The sequence below is a fragment of the Martes martes genome, assembly GCF_963455335.1.
Source record: "Martes martes genome assembly, chromosome: 5".
Taxonomy (NCBI): Eukaryota; Metazoa; Chordata; class Mammalia; order Carnivora; family Mustelidae; genus Martes; species Martes martes.
Window position 1 is genome coordinate 165,102,563 of NC_137892.1, and position 17,032 is coordinate 165,119,594.

Genomic DNA, 17,032 nt, shown 5'->3' on the forward strand with positions numbered 1-17,032 from the left:
ACTCCCTTGAGCGGAGGGGAAAGGCCTGGGGTCCTCTGTGGGCCAGGACCCGTCTCAGACCCTTGGTAACTTGTCTGGCTTATGTCTCTTGAGGACGGAACCCCCACAGCAGCCCCGACGGCCGCCCGCACAGTGGCCTCCGCTCCCCACCCCCGGCCCCCGCGAAGCACGGCTCCCTCGGGTTGGAAACCCCCGCGTCGGGGGCGCCTGAGCCAGGCGCGGAGGGAGAGGGGAGACCCGATCCCCGCTTGGTTGGGTGGGGGGTACCCTGCGGGCAGGGGCCAGCGCGGGGGGCCGCGGTGCTGGAGAGCGCCGGGCGGGCGAGGGCCTGCTCCGGGCGGGGCCACGCCGGGGCAGGGGGCACCCTGGGGGCGCGGGCGGTCCCGGAGCGCAGGCGGGGGGAGGGGACCTCTGCGGGAGGCGCCCGCCCCACCCCGCCCCGCCGCGCGCTAACTTTTCCGGAGGCCGAGGGGCCGGCAGGTGAGGTCACGTGGCCGGGGGCGGAGCGAGCCGGGCCGGGGGCGGACCGCGCGGACCCCGCCCCTGCGCCCAAGTCCCGCGGCGCGTCGGCGGAGCGCGGGCCGGAGCGGGGCGCGAGCGGGCAGCGGGGCGCGAGCGGGCAGCGGGCGCCATGCCCACCAACTTCACTGTGGTGCCGGTGGACGCGAGGGCGGACGGCGGCCCGGACGAGGCGGCCGCGGCGGCCGAAGGGGCCGAGGGGGCCCAGGGGGCCGAGGGGAGCGAGGCGCCGGGCCCCCCCGAGGGCGAGCCCGACTGCCAGAGCCCGGGTGAGCGCGGCCGCACCTGCCCGCGGGACAAAGGCGGGGCCGGGCTTCGCGGGGCCGGGGGACGGCCGGGAGGAGGGGCGGCCCGGGCGGGGTCTGGGCAGGGTCTGGGCAGGGGGCGGCCCGGGCAGGGGGCGGCCCGGGCGCGCTGCTTTCCACGCACCGTCCGCACCCCGTTCCGTCGGGGTCCCCCGGCGGCCCCCTCCCTCCCCCCGACGTCTCAGCCCCGCGAGCCCGCGCTCGACCCCGCACCCCCGCGGCGGCCTGTACAGCCGCGTCCCCGGGCTCGTCCTGGGGCTCCCGGGGCGGCGGGTCCGAGCGCCGCTCCCGCTGGGCCGCCGGGTCCTTCCTCCTCGCTGGCCGGGTGGGACGCGAGCGGGGCCGGGACGCCCGGGGTAGCTATGGAGACGGGGAGGGGCCTCGCCCTGCGTGAGAACGTCCGGGCCCCCCGGGTCCCGGGCGGCCGCGGCCAGGGCGGCCCCGGTGCCTTCCTGCTTCCTTCCTGTTGCCTTTGCTCTGCTCTTGCGCGCTGGGGCAAAGGCCTCCGGCCCGATAAGCGCCGGCCGCGCGCCCAGCTGTGGGCACCGCCTGACTGCCCGCGGACCCGCTCTTCGCGGGGTCATCGCGCGAAGGTCGGCCGGTCCCGGCGGGGCTGGGGGAGGGGCCGCCCTTCCCAGCGGAGCTGTGTTCTGGCCCAGGGTCCTTCTGCCCGCCTTTGTTTCTGGACCCGGGAGGTGCCCGGCGCTTTCACTTTCTCTTGGGGGGATCCCCCAGGTCCGCTACTTCTGTCCTCCAGGCTCCAAATCCTTGGGTCCCCTCCGGTACCTACTCTCTAGAACTGGGTCGTGGGAGAGCAGTCCACAGCCACGGGTCTCCGCTGTGTCTGGGCAGAGGCTCCCCGTTCCCATGGCCCAGACCCCTGCAGGCCCCCTGTCTTGGCTGGCAAGGCCAGCCCTTCTGAGAGCACCCACCGCCAGGTGCACCCCTCTCCCTCCGTGTCCCTTCCTGCCTGTGGGGTGAGGCCCCCATCCAGCTCTCTGTGTGTGTCCTGGGGCCTGGGACAGGTGGTGGCCGAGGCCTGGCTTGAGGGCTCCTGACCGGAGGCAGGTGAAGGCGGGAGGGTCTGTGCGCGTGGCCTCTCCTTGGTTCTGAGCGCGCCCTGACATCGTCCTCCGGATGAGCCGTGTGCTAGCGGCCTCCAGATGTGCGTCGTGTTTCCAGAGGAGGCTCCCTGTTGGCCTGCCCCGTTCCCCGTCCATGGCCCCTTCTTGGGCGGACTGTGTTCTTTCTCTCCAGATCCGGAGCGCGGCTTGTTTGATGCCGGGTCGTTTTCGTCTTGCTCGTTTCCTTGTCCGTCCACTTAGGAGCTCTGTGCCGGGCTCTGGGCCTGTGGGCTTGGAGCCAGGCGCTGCGGCTGCCGGGAGGACTGGGCGGCTTGCCCATCCGGGCTGGTGGGCGGCCGGGCTCTGAGCCCCCGGCTGGCCTCGCTGAGTGCCGCCCGCTCTCTCAGGCTTTGCCCCTTCCCTTCCTGCTGAGGGCTCTCCTGGGATCTCGTGGCCCCGCGTGATGTCTGGCCCAGAGCGCGGGCACATGCGGACGGGGGCTTCACGCCAACCCCCCTCCTCCCGTCATGAAGCCTGCCCTGTGAGCCGCACCTGCACAGAGGTCATCTGGGTTTGACTTTTTGTGCACTACGATCTTGTTCCTCGGACAGGGGTGGGGGGGGGTGGTGTCCTCTGCGTGTCACTGCATTCGTCTTTTGGGGCCTCTTCTAGGGTGAGCATCGCTGTTTCCCCTAAGGTCCCGGAGTGTAGTTGGGGCTCAGAGGGACCCTGTGACTGGCACCGAGTCACCAGCATGACTGGGGTCTGGGGAGGCCAGGCCGGAGCCCGTCCGTGCACCCTGGGGTCTCCCCAGCGGCCACATCTGGCCCCGTCGCAGGATCGGCCAGTACCCGGGGAAGGTCCTGGCTTTTCCGGGTGGGCCTCCTGGAGTTGGTGAGAGTGAAGTAAAGTTCAGGAGGCCTTCCTGGGGTGTTTCTGGAAGCCCTGTGTTGTCTGGAAAGAGGAGTCCTGACACCCTGGAGAGTGAGGGCCCAGGGTGTGCTGAGAGTGACTGGCCAGTCGGGAGGAGCGGCACTGCCCTCGGTAGCCTGACAGAGCTGTGCGGGACCGTGGGGTCTGCCCTGCCTCGGTGAGGACTGGTGAACCATGGACCAGAGCTGGAAGGAGCCCGAACGCCGCCCCCGCCCCCGCCCCCAGGCTCCTGCTCCACACACCCCAGGCGAGCGCTGTGTGTCAGGCGCAGGGTGAGGCCCGGTCCTGTCTTCTGGCCGTGGGAGGCTCCCCCAGCTACAGGCCTTCAGTGCCGAGGCAGGAGGAAGCCGAGCACTGACCTGACTGGCCCTCTGCAAGCCTGTGGCTGGTGCTTCAGAGCCGGGAAGATGGGAAGCACAACCCGTGGGGCTTCGTGGAGGCCTGGGCGGAGGGAGGCTGGGCACGCGTGGGAGGTGGAGGCAGGATCCGCAACGGCTTCCCCACCCTGGGCCAGTGGGGTGGGGGCGTGTTCCGGAATGACAGCTTTGCCTTCCTGGGGTCCCGCGGGTCGTCGGGGACATTCGTCCTGCGTTTGCTTGTGATCAGTGATCGCAAGTGGGATGGGTTCTGCGACCCTCTGTGCTGTGTTTCTTGGAGAAACGCCTTTTGGAGCGGGGGTGGTGAGGAGTAGGTTGTCTTCCTAAGTCCCACGCGTGGGGTTTTTAGCCGTGTGACCGGTGGGCCTGGGCGGAGGCCCTTCTGGGCCTTGTGGGTGGGGCCCTGGAGCTGGCAGGTGTGCAGTGAGCCGTGGCCACAGGCTGTGGGCCTGGGTGGAGGTCGGGGGCTCAGCCTGTGGAGGCTGGACTGGCTGCCCTGTGTCCGCCGTCCCCAGCCGAGACTCTGTCCAGCCTCCTTATCCTGTTGGTGACTTCTCTGTGGCTCGGCTCCTCTCGGGCACCCAGGGGTCTCTCCCCGACTCTCTGAAGGGGGCAGGACCCGTGCTTCCCGGAGGCACTGACCCAGAGGGTCCCCGGGAGTGTCGCCCATGCGCTGCCGGGGTGTGTGGCAGGCGGCCATCGTCAGTGCGGGCCGCACTCTGAGGTCCCGGCCCCGGACCTCACGCTGTGGTTCTGTGAGTGTGTGGCCGCTGACGGACTGGGCAGGGGCGTGTGCGAACAGCGCGGTGGGGGAGTGAGGACCGCGGACCGCATGGCTTCCTCACGGTGTGGTCGTGCTGGGCGAGGACGCCGGGTTTCCGGAAGGGAGGGAGGTGTCCCAGCGGCCGTGGGAGCAGAAAGGACCGTGTTCCTGCCATTCCATTGACAGAGCCTCGGGTGCTGGAGGGAAGGCAGCGCCGGCTGCGGGGCACAAGCTGTTGTGGTCCCCGGGCTGTGTGGGGAGATGTCGGTGATGCCCGCGGGTGGGTCGGGGCCGCCACAGCGGCGTTCTGTGTACCAGATGCGGTTGTCAGTGGCAGCGGAGCAGGGAGTGGAAACCCCGAGCAGAGCGTGCGGCCGAGCGCTCGTTCCCCTGTTCTCCATGCACCAGGCGGTCCCCGGGGACAGGCGCTCCTCTTGAATAATTCCCCCCCTCAGAGCCCACGGGTGTGTGCCTGTGTGTGTTTACGTGTGTCACACACGGGTCTTTGGGGTGCATGCCTATGTCTGCTGCGTACACACGTGGGTCTGTGTGTGAACGTGTGCGTGTGTGTGCATGTCCATGGAGGTGGGTACAGGGGCTTGGTGGTCCCATGGTGTTGGGCTGTTGCCCGCAGTGGACCCGTCCTGCGGAGTGGCTGGAGGTGCGCCTCGGGGGGATCTGGTCGGGCTTCGGAAGCAGTGGTGTGTCTGTGCCTCTGATCTGAGATCTGTTCCCAGGACCTGGACGAGGAGCCTTGCTACATAGATCTGGGTCTGTGTTGTTCTGGAAAGTTCTCCAGATCTTCTGAGTTTGATACCTGCTGTGCTGGAGCAGGTAGCTGAGCTGTGGACACCAGTGGTGGTGGTCACTGCTGGGCGGGGGCAGTGTCTGCCCTGAGTGTGGGCACGAGGGACGCCTCCGAGGGTCTGGCTCCCAGGACAGCCACGCACCTGGGGGGTCTGCTGGGCGCTGGTTACGGCCATTGCCGTTTGTTCTTTGAGCCCGTGGAGTCTGCAGCCCGACAGGTCCCCCATGGCCTTGGGTGCATCAGTGAGCCGAGCAGTCTGTGCTCGCCTGGGGGCACAGAGGCTGCAGGGACCGACACGTGATCTACGGTGCACTGGGAAGACGGAGCGCCATGAGGTGCTGTGCATGGGGGTGCCCCAGTGAGGGTGGCCGGAGGCAGGGCCAGGCCCCTCGGGAGACCATGCGCTCTGGGGCCTCTGTGGCACCTGGCTGTGTGGCTTCCGGCCTTCGGGGGCGTCTCTGGGCTGCAGCCCGCCCGTCGGGTCGGATGTTCTGGAGCCTGGAACTGGGCCGTCCTGGGGATCCCACCACCACCCGTTGCTGCTCTCGGTGAGGGGAGCTGTGGCCGAGAGCGGGAAGCGGCTGACCCCACCGGCGGAGCCTCTTCTCCCTCAGGTTCTCTGGTGACGTGGGCGCGGGGGGGGGTGGCTGTCCCCACATTCAGGAGTCAGACGGTGGGATGGTGACGGGACCAGCAGCCTGCCCCCTAGCGCCAGTCGGTGGGGTGAGCCTGGCCCCAGACGGGCGCGATGAGTCGGGCGCTGCAGCCACGCGACACTGAGGTGGCCCAGGGGAATTCCGTGGAGGGGCCAGCGGGGGTGGGGCCTCACCGCCTCATGAGGGGCGCGGGGTGTGCAGCTCCCAGGCCTCTGAGGCCACTCACGCCTGTTTCCAGGGAGGAGCAGGCTCTGGAGCGACAGGGCTTGGGTGTGGAGGGGCTGCCGTGCTGTGTGTCCTCCGACGCCCTCCCCTGCCTCTCTGCGCTGGCCAGACCGGTGGGGCCGGGTGGGCCTGGGGAGCCCTCTGGCGGGGTGTCTTGGGTCTTGTCGGGGCAGGAGCCCCTCCTCGCCCTTGTGGAGGGTCTGGGAGCCACGTGGCGTGGCTCATGCCCCTCTCCACGGTGGAGGAGCTCGTGAATTTCAGGGAATTTCTTTCAAGTAAATGGCCCCAGACGTTTCCTTCGTAGAGGTGTGGGGCAGGCTCCCCGCGGGTCTCGGGGTTGCGGACGGGTTCTTGGGGGCGTTGCAGGGGCTGGTGCCTTGTGTGAGCGCAGAGCTGGTCAGGGCTGAAGCCACCGGGAGCGGGCAGGGCGACTGGCCCAGGAGTCTGTACAGCAGGCCAGTGAGGCACGCGGTGGCTGCACCGGGTGCGATGGTGCGGTGCCGGGTTGGACCGTGCAGGTGGCCATCCTCCGCTCCCAGCCCAGTGGAGTCCCCTCTGTCAGGGTCACTGCAGGGTGGCTCTCAGGTTGGCCCAGGCTCCTGCATCGGGGACAGGTGACCTTGGGCCAGGGATGCCTTCCAGGGCCACCGTCCTCACCACGGCCCCCGTGGGGGGCGGCAGCAGGGCCGGGCTCGGCGAGTGGGGAGGACGTGGGACGTTGGGCGCACGTCCTGTTGGTCGTGTACGTGCTGCCGGCCTGTGTCGGGGCCTCCTGCTGTCCCCCAAGTTGGGACATGAATTCTGCCATCAGCTGCTGCAGACAACGTGCCCAGAGAGCAACATTGGACGTTAGGTATTAACTCCTGATCCCGGGGCCAGGCGCTTTCCGTCTCCGCTGGCTTTGCGAGCTGAGCCCTCCTTGGGTCGTGTCCACTGCTCCCGTGGCCCCAGCTGAGCTGGGCAGGGCAGGTGTGTCCACACGGCTCCGGGAGCACAAGCCTGCGGGGACGATGACAGGGGTGGGGAGCCTTTGACGAGAGCCCAGGGGGGCACGTGTCCCGAGCCTGGGAGTTCGGGCCTGGGGCCGTGCAGGCTGTCAGGCAGCTATTTGTGGGCACCCAGGGGGGACCCTAGGCCAGTGCTGTCGCTGAACAGGAGAGCACAGAGGGTTAATGTCTTCCCCTTATGAGAAAGAGGGAAGTTCCCTCTTCAGAGCAGAGGTCTGGGCTGTGCAGATAAAACAGGCAGCTTCAGCAGGACCGAGATCGGGGACGGACGAAGCCGGGCCCCCTGGCCACCTGTCCTGTTTGCACCCCTGCTACTGCCATGATGTGGGTCCTTGAACCTGCCAGGAGTCCTGGTGAGCAGGCCCCTGTGGTGGGGCCCAAGAGGTGGCCCTGTGTCCTGGGGGGACCGGGGGGGCCTGCGAGGCCGCATCTGCGCTGGGAGGGGAGGTGTTAGGGCTGGAGCCTTGGCGTGGGTCTCTGGCAGGCCCTGGAGCCCTGGCGTGCCTGGAGCTTGTTTCCTTTTCTGCTCTTGGGTGGTTTCTTGAACGGTTGGAGGCGGCGGAGGTGCTGTCCTGAGCCCTGCGTGGTCTGGGCTGGGTCACCGAGCGGCGCGTCCCGGGGTGTGGCCCCCCCTCGCCCGGTGTGGCTCACGGCCCACGGCTCTGTGTTGGGGAGGAGAGCACAACGGCCGTCTCGGCCTGTTCGCCACTTAGAGCTGCTTTCGCTTCTGCGAAGCCGGAGGCTGCTGTGGGCTGTGTGCACAGCTGGGAGCTGAGCCCGTGTCTGCTCAGTGGCCGTGGCCTGGCGCCGCCCGCGAGGTGGGGGTAGCTGGGCGCTGGCACGAGTGGGGACTTCCCTTATGGGCACTGGCTGTCCCACGCCCTGTGTGCACCAGCCTGTGCTCCTGGGGGCCCTGAGGAGTGCCCCTTGTGCCTCAGTTTCCCTGTCCAGGAGCGGGCTTGTCCCCGAGGTGGCTGTGACCTCTCCGCTCCCTCTGCCTGCGGCGCCCCCGGGCCAGCTGCTTCCCAGGGAGCCCGGATGGTCACTGGGGAGGGATCGAGTGGGGCCGAGATCCGGAGGAGCCGCAGGCCAGTCTCGGGTTTCCTCCTCCCTCTGCCGTAGGGGCCCAGCTTGGCGGCCGCCAGACAGGAGCCGGCGTGCGTAACGGGAGCTGCCCCAGGGGCAGGGGGAGGGCTCAGTGCCCCTGGCAGACTCGCCACCGCCTCCTTCGGGCTCAGCGCACCAACGGCGGGTCCCGATGTAGGAAAAGTCACGGGAGAGGTCATGGGAGAGGTTGGACCAGAATCGGTGCAGACGGGGGACTGATTGGGGAGTGGGGTCCCCCGTTTCCGGCGCGGGGGACACACCCTTTGGGGGAGAGTCTGGTGAGGCCTTCAGGGTGCGGGTCCCCAGAGAGGCCCCACATCCACGTGTATGAGAACATGTGTGCGAGGAAACGTGCGAGTGTGTGTACATGTGCAGTGTGAATGCACGCGCGTGTGTCCAGCCCGCGCGATCTTCCGGGCCCGGTGTTTCTGCGCTACCGCCTCTCAGTAACTGAGCCTGTCCTGGGACGCCCCCTCTTCTCTGGACCGAGTCACATGTAAAGGAAACGTGTTGCCCATGGGGCCACTGGCTGGTCTTGGGGACCGAGGGCTCTGTAAGTGGCAGTAGTGAGTTGCCGTGGTGGCCTTGGTTTGTGTGGGAAGGTGGCTGTGTTCCTCCAGTGTTTGGAACCTTCCCAACCCCTTCTCCCAGAGGTCCCCAAGCTGTTTCCCAAGGGAGCCTCCCCCCGGAGTGGGGGACGGTGGGGAATGACGGGAGGCCCCTGGACGCAGTGGGCCTGGAACCCGCGGCCACGCTGCTCTTTGGCCATGAGGCTGCTGGCGGGTGGAGGTTTTGGGTCACTCCTGCCGTCACAAGTGTGCTGGGTCAGGAAGCTCTTCATGCTTTGCAGGTGAGGCTGTGTCCCTGCGGGGAGGCCTCTCGGAGCAGCACACAGGCCCAGCTGCCCCTGCGGGCTGGACGTGCCCCTGTGGGGTGCTGGGCTCCGCGAGATGCTGTGCACACGTGGACATCCCTTACACGTGGGTGGACCCTGGCGTCATGGCAAGCCGTGCCTCCGTCCCGCATCAGGGACCCCAGAGCAGAAGCGCGACAGGGCCTTACGTAAAGGGCCTTGTGTTGGGGGAAGCGTGTGGGGTGTGGGGCGTGGGGCACAGGAGACCAGGTTTAATGTGCTGACGTGACACCGTTGCACGGAACTTGGGGAAGAGCGACTCTAGCGTCCTTCCCTTCCCTGTGGCCCCAGGGGTGGCCGTGCAGGCCCCGCGCACCAAGGAGGCCCTGGGATGGGCTGGTGCTGGGCTGGCAGGAAGGGCGTCCCCTTTCCCGTCAGCCCGAGTTCCTCTCTGCTTCCTCGCTGGCCAGGCACACTCCCAGGGACGTCCGTCCTTCTGCTTTCCCAGAGCCCCGGCATGGGAAAGGCTTGTCCGTCCTCCCCGAAGAGGGGGCCGTGCGGTGTCCGCGCAGTCTGTGCCGTGGGCGCTCTGAGGGCTCTTTGCTCATGATACTTGCTCTGATTTTGACACAGTACTTCTGTTCTAGCCATAAATCTGCCATGAAAGTCATGGGGACTCTGACCTTGAGCCTGGCAGTGGTTTCCTGGCCTGAAGGCAGACGTCGTTCTGCCCCGCAGGGGGGTCCCGCTGGCCCGGATTTCAGCTTCTAGCAGTGGTCCTGGATGTGGAGCGTGGTGCGGTGGGGGTGTCAGAGCCCACTGTTGGGGTCGTGGAACCTAGAAACGCTTCATTCTGGCTGGAACCACTTCAAAGACGTCTGGCCATTGGATGCACCAGGGGGTCACCTGATGGGACTCCATCCTGGGGGGGGCAGGAGGGCGGGTGGATGCTGTCCCGCCGAGGTCCCTTCTGCCGCTGCCTTGAGAGCCGTCCTGCGGGAGAGGTGGGGGACATCCCATTTACACACGCAGAAGCGGAAGGAGCCGGGGAGTGATGTCTGGCTCACTCCAGAGGAGGCGGGGTGGGTGGACAGGCGGACGGAGGCTGTAACCTGAGAACGGCCCTGAGAACAGGCCCGAGATGGGAGCCCTTGGTGCTGCTTGGGGCCGTAGCCATCCGTGGGAACGTGGGCTCTGCACAGGCCTCAGTAGCAGACTGCCAGGGCCACGGTCGCTTCCCTGCCTCTGCGAGCCCCCCGCTCTGCCCCGGGGCCTTGCCTCCCTCCCGCCATCGGACTCGCTGTGTTTGCTTGGGAACGGGAGGAATGCACATGCTGCTTTCAGGGACGGGGCGCTGGGCTGTGCAGCGGGCAAGTCTGGAGTTTGGGGTGTGCCCAGAGTCAGGCTTGGGGGAGGGGGGGCGCAGTTGGCCAGGATGACCTCGCCCCTGGTCATGCCCAGTGTTCACGGCCCTCACGGTGAAGTTTACATTTCGTGGAGTCAGAGATGGGTGTCAGAACTGACGGGGGGCTCCCCGGGCTCTCTGTCCCTGCGGGGTCAGGGACACGGGGCACTGGTCCCTGCTGTGAGCTCAGATGGGCGTCAGGATGTGTGTCCACGCTCGGGGTGCCGGGGCTCTCATGGCCCGTGTGGTGCACGTTCTGTAACGAGACAGCAAGGGGAGGCCGTGGTGGTTCACCCAGGCCCTCGCACCCTGTGCCCACCGGTGCCCCTTCCAGGCTCCAGCTCCTTCCTGACACCTTGCTTTTGGCCCAGCAGATGTCACGTCTGGTCTGTTCCTGGGAGAGCCTGTCTGTGGTCTCTGGGTCCCGGGCCTGGAACAAGTGCGGAAGGTGTGCCGCTGGCCTTCCCTGAGAACCCGGGGAGACCGGCAGCCATGCGTGGTCCCTGTGGTCTCTTCAGGGTACAGGGAGGAGTGCTGCGGGAGGCAGTGGCTTTCCACAGAGGTCTCCAGGCTGAGGGGCTTTGAAAGGCCGATCCTACACGCTGTGAGGTGGGCAGAGATCACTACCGAGGCTGGGGACGTGGCGGGGCCGGCAGAGAAAGGATGGCCGCTTTCCTGCTTTGTGGCCACACGAAAACAGCTGTGTGCTGAGAACCTGCTCCGCTCCCGGGCTCTGCAAGCCAAGGCTTGGCTCTTTGTGTTTGTCAATAAAGTTTTATTAGCACACGGCCCTGCTGTTGGGCATGTTCACACAGTCTTTGGTGCTCCACGTGCTTGTGGATGGCAATGTGGCCTTTTACAGTGGAAGCTTGCTGGCCTGTGTCTAGAACCTTCTGCCACGTGCTGTCCTGCTGTCAGCACACTTGAGCCATGTGGGTCAGGAGCCTTGTAGAGTACCATAGAATTTCTACGTGGCCGTTTTTGTGGGTATAAATTCATGAGTATACATTTCATGGGTATAAATTGCAGGAGAAATGCTTTGTGGTGTTGCTTTCTCATGAGGCTGTGGGCTGAGGACCCAAGTGCTCAGAGGGTGGTGGCCGTGGGGCAGTGGGGGAACGTGGGCTGTGGCTGCTGTGGGGCGCTACAGCGTCCCCTCTGGGAAGGTGCTGTCAGGTCGCGGAAAAGCAGGTCTGACGTGGGACCACCTCCGAGTCCTTGCGGCGAGAGCCCCCGCAGCCGCAAACCCACTGCCCACCGGGACGGGTGCTGGCTTCTGGAATTCGGCACACGAGCCCTGCCCCTCCTGGTGCCGCTGCTCGGGCGCATGCTCCCTGGCCCGGTTCTGTGGGTGGCTCCCCACTTCTCGCCCTCTTAAAGGGAGCTCCCTCTGTTCTGCCAGCGTCCTGGGCACCTCCTGTGCGCCGTTCCCACAGCTCTGCCCTGCCCGCCCTGGTCCCCATCCCGGTCTGTGGTCGAGCTTGTGGGAAGCAGCCCACGCGGGGCCGGGTGCATTTGTTTCCCACGGGAGGTGTGGGCCAAACGACCGGTAAACCCAGTCTGTCCTTGGTGAGCAGAGAAGTGGCAGTGGCGGGCGCTGGGGGATGGCCCTGGGGCTCGCCCTCCCGCCCCGAGACCCGTGCTCCATGGAGGACCGTGCACTCCTGTGGCTTTGGGGTGCTGCAGGTCGCTGTGCGTCGCTCTGAGGGGATCTCGGGGCTCAGCAGTGTTGGGAGTTCAGTGCCACAAGCAGGCGGGTACAAGGAGCAGGTTCTCAACGGATTTCTGTGAACAGGATTCAGTCCTTAGGGTGCAGGCGAGCCCCACGTGGGCTCCCCGCAGCAGGAAGGGAGAGGAGCCTGCCGTGGGCGGTGTGGGGACCGGTCCTGTGACTTTGCGCGGCGGCCGGCCTGGCGGGCTGTGTGCGCTGCTGTCCCTCCGCGGGGTCCTGGCAGGACGTGGGGCCGGGCTGCCGTCTGCCCAGGCTTTTCCCCAGGCCCCTGTCCTTGGGCACACGGTCTTGGGCGCGCCCGACGCCCAGGGACGACGCGGCGTACTCAGGCCGCACCTGCGGGGTTGCTGAGGGGGCGGCAGGCCCCGTGCGGTTGTCAGTTTGGGGGGATGCGCGGGGGGTCTTGAGCCGTCGGCCCAAACGGCTGGGCTTCCCCTTCGGGGAGGGCCCTTCTAGAAGCAGTTTCCTTTCCGTTTGAACAGTTGTCTTTAAGCTTGACTTTTGCCTCGAACGCGAGTTGGGAGGCGTGGGGAGCACTCGGAGGATCCCCGCGTACCCGTTGGCCCGGGTTGCCCGAATGCCGACACTTGCGGCGTCTCTCTGTCCCCTTCTGCCCCGAAGGGTGTCCCGAGCCGCCGGGAGGCGAGACCGCTCTTCCTCCGGCCTCACCAGCCGGCCCAGCGCTGTCCTTTATCAGAGGAACCCGGGCACATGCTGCTCTCCCCCTTCCCGACACTGGTCTTCCGGCTTCCAGAACCTTCCGCGCCTGTCTTTGTCTGCCAGGGTGCGGCGTACCTGAGGTGCAGCTTCTCTGGGGGTCCCTGTCCGGGTCGCCTCCGGCTTCCTGGAGTCTTTGCTGTCTTTTCGCTTCCGGGTGTTGGCTGGCTTGTGACCCTGGTGTTGACCTTGGCCTCACCCTGACCTTGGTTAGGTGGGTGTGCCTGCCCGGTGACGGGGAGCCGGTGCCGCGGCCCGCACCTCCTGTCTGCTTGTGGGTCTGGTGCACGCGGTGCCGCCGTCTACCGGACCGCCATCCTCGGCCGGTGTGCCTGCCCCTGTCCTGCCGCGGGGGGTTTTGGGTGTGTGCCGGGACCTTTCACTCCGACGCTGCTCGGGGGTTTGGGAGACGCCGGCCCTCTTGGCAGGGGGTGTGGGTGGCGGAAGAGCCCCCCGCCAGGCAGGGAGCCGCGGCCGCACCTGGGGCGCTCGCTCGCGCACAGGCTGGTCTTGGGCGAGCTCACCCCGGTCTCTGCCGGGGCACCCCCGCGGGCCCCTGGTGTTCCGGGGTGGTTACTGCAGGGTTTCGCCTGCGATCAGAGCGTGGGGCCGTTTCCTTGACCCCGCGTGCGGTGGTGATGGCGTTCGGTTGGAATAGGGTGGTTTGTACTCCGCTTGGTGTTTTGTCCGTCCTCCTGGTCTCTTCTCGGTGTGGGAAACGGGTGCAGTTTAGGAGCCGTGCAGGGGCCGAGGTCCGGAAGAGGCCGTGTGGCGCTTACCAGGCAGGCAGCCATGGTTGTGGGGGTGTGGGGGGCGGGTGTCACGGCTGGGACCCTGAGGGTCTGGGGGGCTTTGGGCGGCTGGGTATGCCGTTCAGGGATGGGGTATGCCTGGATTTCGGGGACCGCTCGGCTGGGGAGGGTGGGGGGTTCTCTCCTGTGCCCAGCATGGCGGCCCGCGCTCACTAACCCTTGTCACCTTGAGCTGCTGTGAGGACGCACTGGGGACCTCCCCGGCCCCACCCCCGAGTGTCTGGGGAGGACGGTGACCAGATCCTGGCGGCTGACAGGTCTTAACAGTGACCCTTGAGCCCGGACACCGTGCAGCCCAGACACAAGCACAGTGCCCACACGTGACCCTTGAGGACCGGCTGTCCCTACGGCGGGCCCTCACAGGACCCCTGATGCCGGCCTACCTGCTTGTGAGGCCCTTGTGGGAATTCTGTCGGGAAGTTGGAGCGACGGTCCTCGCCCAGCGCCGGGGGGGGGGGGTGTCCCGGGGCCTGAGAACGCTGGTTGTGGAGACTCGCCCCTCGCTGGGGAGCCTTCCAGATGGCATCAGTGGCCACAGGTCAGAGCCCCAGGTGGCCCGAGCCGGTGCTGTGGGCTGGAGGGTCTCTTGCCTCACTGAGGACTGGACCCCAGGGGGGTCCTCCTGCATGCGGGGTGTCTGGCCTTCCGTAGCGTGGCCTCCTTGAACTCTGGACATCCTGGCATGAGCACCCCCCCTTGGGGGGGGTGACTCCAGGCAGGTACGGTGGTGGGGGACGCAGGGGGTCCCAGCAAGAGGGTGCGGTCCCCGGGCTGCTCACACCACCTGTCCCCGTCCGTGGCTTCTGCATGTGGGGCAGCGTCGCCATCCTGGGTGGCGTGGGGCCGCGATGGGGCTCCTGTCATCCAGGAGTTGTAGCTCGTCCCTCTGCTTGCATTTGGACCCCATGATGCGGTGCCCGGTCTCGGGGTCTGGGTAGTGAGTCCACGGACTGGGTCAGGACCTGAGCACTCCGTGCTCCTGCGTGCCTGGCCGGCGTCGCTCCTCCTCATGGCCCCGTGTGAGCACGCATGCTTTCCTGCTGGGAGCGGTTCTGGCCGGGCCGTGGCCGTGAGTCCCCAGGAGTCGGGGGGCACCGTGGGGCCCAAGGGGACAGCTCAGGACTTGAAGTCCCTGAGGGGACGGTGGTCCCGGGGCCCTCTCCCTGACCCCCCGCGGATAGTGCTGGTGCCGCCTGGGTGCCCGGCACCCGGGAGTGGGCGCTGTGTGCTTCTCGGAGGCTGAACCCCCATGACGGACCACATCCTGTTCCTGCTTCTCCCCTGACAGCTGTGTCCACCGTGGTCCCTGTCTGAGATCAGCACAGAGCCTTACCGTGTCCCGAGCCACATCTAAACGCAAGTGCCCACTAACGGGCCATGAGGTGCCGGGGTTTTTCCTGTTCTGATGAGCACGGGGTATCTCGGGCTGGAGGTGTCTGGTCAGCTCTGGGGTCTGCAGACACGGCTGTGGCGGCTGCAAGCCCGTGCCGGCCTGGAACCACCTCGCAGAAATGGGAGAATCAGCGGCCATGCCTCGGGGCTGGGCCTGACCCGTGCCACGCTGAGGTCACCTCCTTCCTCCTGACGGGCTCAGAGGCACAGGGCGATGGCTGTGCCGCGGGCAGGCTCTTGGCGGAGGGTTGAGGGGATGCAGAATCCTGGGGGGGAGGCTGTGCCTATGAGCAGGGCACCGGGTGGCGGGGCCGGGACCCCGCCTTCGGGAACAAAGGTCAGCCCCGGGCAGTGGGGCTCCTGCAGACCGCTGGCTTGTCTCGCACGGGGACGCACCCCACGCGCCCATGTGTGGGCTGCTGACCCGGCTGATGGCTCTGTGGCGCCTCAGCCCAACCCCAGGGCCTCTGTGTGGGCGCCGCGGCCACAAGGTAGGCTGTCTCCCTGCGGTCAGGCCGCTGTCCCAGCGCTGGGGGTAAATTCCGACCCCTGACCCTGGCATCCAGTTTGGGTCTCCAGGAGAGTCAGTGGGGGCTCAACTTGGATGGGGAAGCACAGTTCGGGGGTCAGGCGGTCCTGCTGGGGTGGGGGTCCCGCCAGGGCGTGAATGGGCCAGACCTGGGTCCGGCCTACGGGATGGCGTGACTTTGCCCTGTGGGGGTCTGATATGGGGGGATGGGACACAGGGCCTGACTTGCTGTCACCACCTGTCCCCACCTGGGCCACCGGTTGGCAGGGATGGGGCCCTGAGCTCTACATTTGCTGAGCCCACTCTGCTCCCACGTTGGCCTGGGCTCACATCCATGCCTGACCTCCCCTTGCCCTGGGCACAGCGGCCCGCCCTGCCCCAGCCCTGCCCCAGCCCTGCCCCCCCAGGGACAGGGTGACCCTTCTGCCACTTGCTCTCTTTGTGTTTTTCAGTCTTGTCTTACAGGTGGGGAAACTGAGGCAGGGAGGGCTGGGTTGCTCGGGCACAAGCAGCTGTCCCAGCAGTCAGGGCCACGACCCCGAGGATCCTCGCTGGCGGGGTCCCAGGCACGGGGTCACGTCTGCAGGTGACAAGTGCATCTGTGTTCTCGGGGTTCATCGGCCGCCCCCGTTGCTCCACACCTGGCTTAGGGGAGCCAAGGGTTCTAGTGTCCCCGAGGGCCCCCCTCAGGCCCTTGGGCTTGTAAGACTGACCTGAGTGGTCACTCCTCCAGGAGATGGAAACCCGCGAGAGAACAGCCCGTTCATCAGCCACACGGACGTGGACCAGGAGAGCTTCCTGGAAGGAAAGAACATGGCGCTTTTTGAGGTGACTTGCACTCCCTCCTACGGGACACGTGAGACCTTGTGGTCAGCTGAGGAGCTGGGTGTGGGGCGGGGGGCGCCCGCCTGACTGGACGCCCCACACAGCGGGAGCCTCCGCGGCCACCGCCTGCACGGGCCGGGCCGTCTGGGGAGCCCTGGACCCCCCGGCTTGGGCCCTGGCGTGCACGGGGCGGGTGACATGGGCCCACCTCAGCCCCGTGGATCTCGGCTCTGGAGCTGGAAGCGCTGGGAGCCCCGAGGAGCCCCAGTGGGCGTGGGGACCCGGGGACTAGCCCTGCCTCGGCCCCAAACAGGAGGAGATGGACAGCAACCCCATGGTGTCCTCGCTGCTCAACAAGCTGGCCAACTACACCAACCTGAGCCAGGGCGTCGTGGAGCACGAGGAGCACGAGGAGGACAAGAGACGCGAGGTCAAGGTGCGCCCCGCCCCTGGCCGGTCCTGCCCCTGTCCCCTCCCCCATCCCCCTCTCCCACCCCATCCCTTCCTCTACTTCTTCCCTGTGTCCCCGTGTCCCCCTGTCCCCACCCTCCTCCATAGCTCTGTTCCCTCCCTGGGGCAGTCCTGGAGTCCCGAGTCCGGGAACGTGACTCTTTCCTCTCTCTTGCCCGAGGCTCCAGTAAGAGTGGAAACTGGCCACCTCCACGAGCAGGGGCGAAGGCAGCATGGGGAGCGGAGGTCTGAGTGGCTGGCATTGAGGGGTCAGCGTTTCTGCGGGGCCCCCGCCAGCTGGCGGGGGGTAGCACGGGAGCCGGTGAGAGGTCTGGCTGTCCTGATGGCCGCTTCCCTGCCTGCCTCTCCCTCCTCTGTCCACCCTGCCTGTGGTGCCAGCCTCGTGCCCGAAGTGCCGGGCCCTCGGCACGCACAGGGGTCCGCCTGCTCCCGGAGCGTCCGTGTCCAGCCTGACCTTGACCGTTCGAAGGTCAGGCCATAGAAGGGATTTCTTACTGTAAATTCAGCGGGATAGACGCTGGGTTTCCCCGAC

At 67.4% G+C, this 17,032-nt stretch overlaps 1 protein-coding gene across 2 annotated transcripts in view; it reads left to right on the plus strand.

The window, feature by feature from the left end:
* Positions 1–570: 570 nt before the first annotated feature.
* Positions 571–17,032, plus strand: part of SLC12A7 (solute carrier family 12 member 7) — a 40,452-nt gene continuing 23,990 nt past the window's right edge. Inside the window, exons 1-3 of one of the 2 annotated variants that reach the window (XM_080803322.1) lie at positions 571–788; positions 15,938–16,032; positions 16,343–16,465. In XM_080803322.1, the coding sequence (XP_080659448.1) occupies positions 632–788; positions 15,938–16,032; positions 16,343–16,465 (375 nt within the window). In that variant the 5' untranslated portion in view covers positions 571–631. The remainder of the gene's footprint in view (positions 789–15,937; positions 16,033–16,342; positions 16,466–17,032) is intronic. The other variant, XM_080803323.1, reaches the window with a different exon arrangement.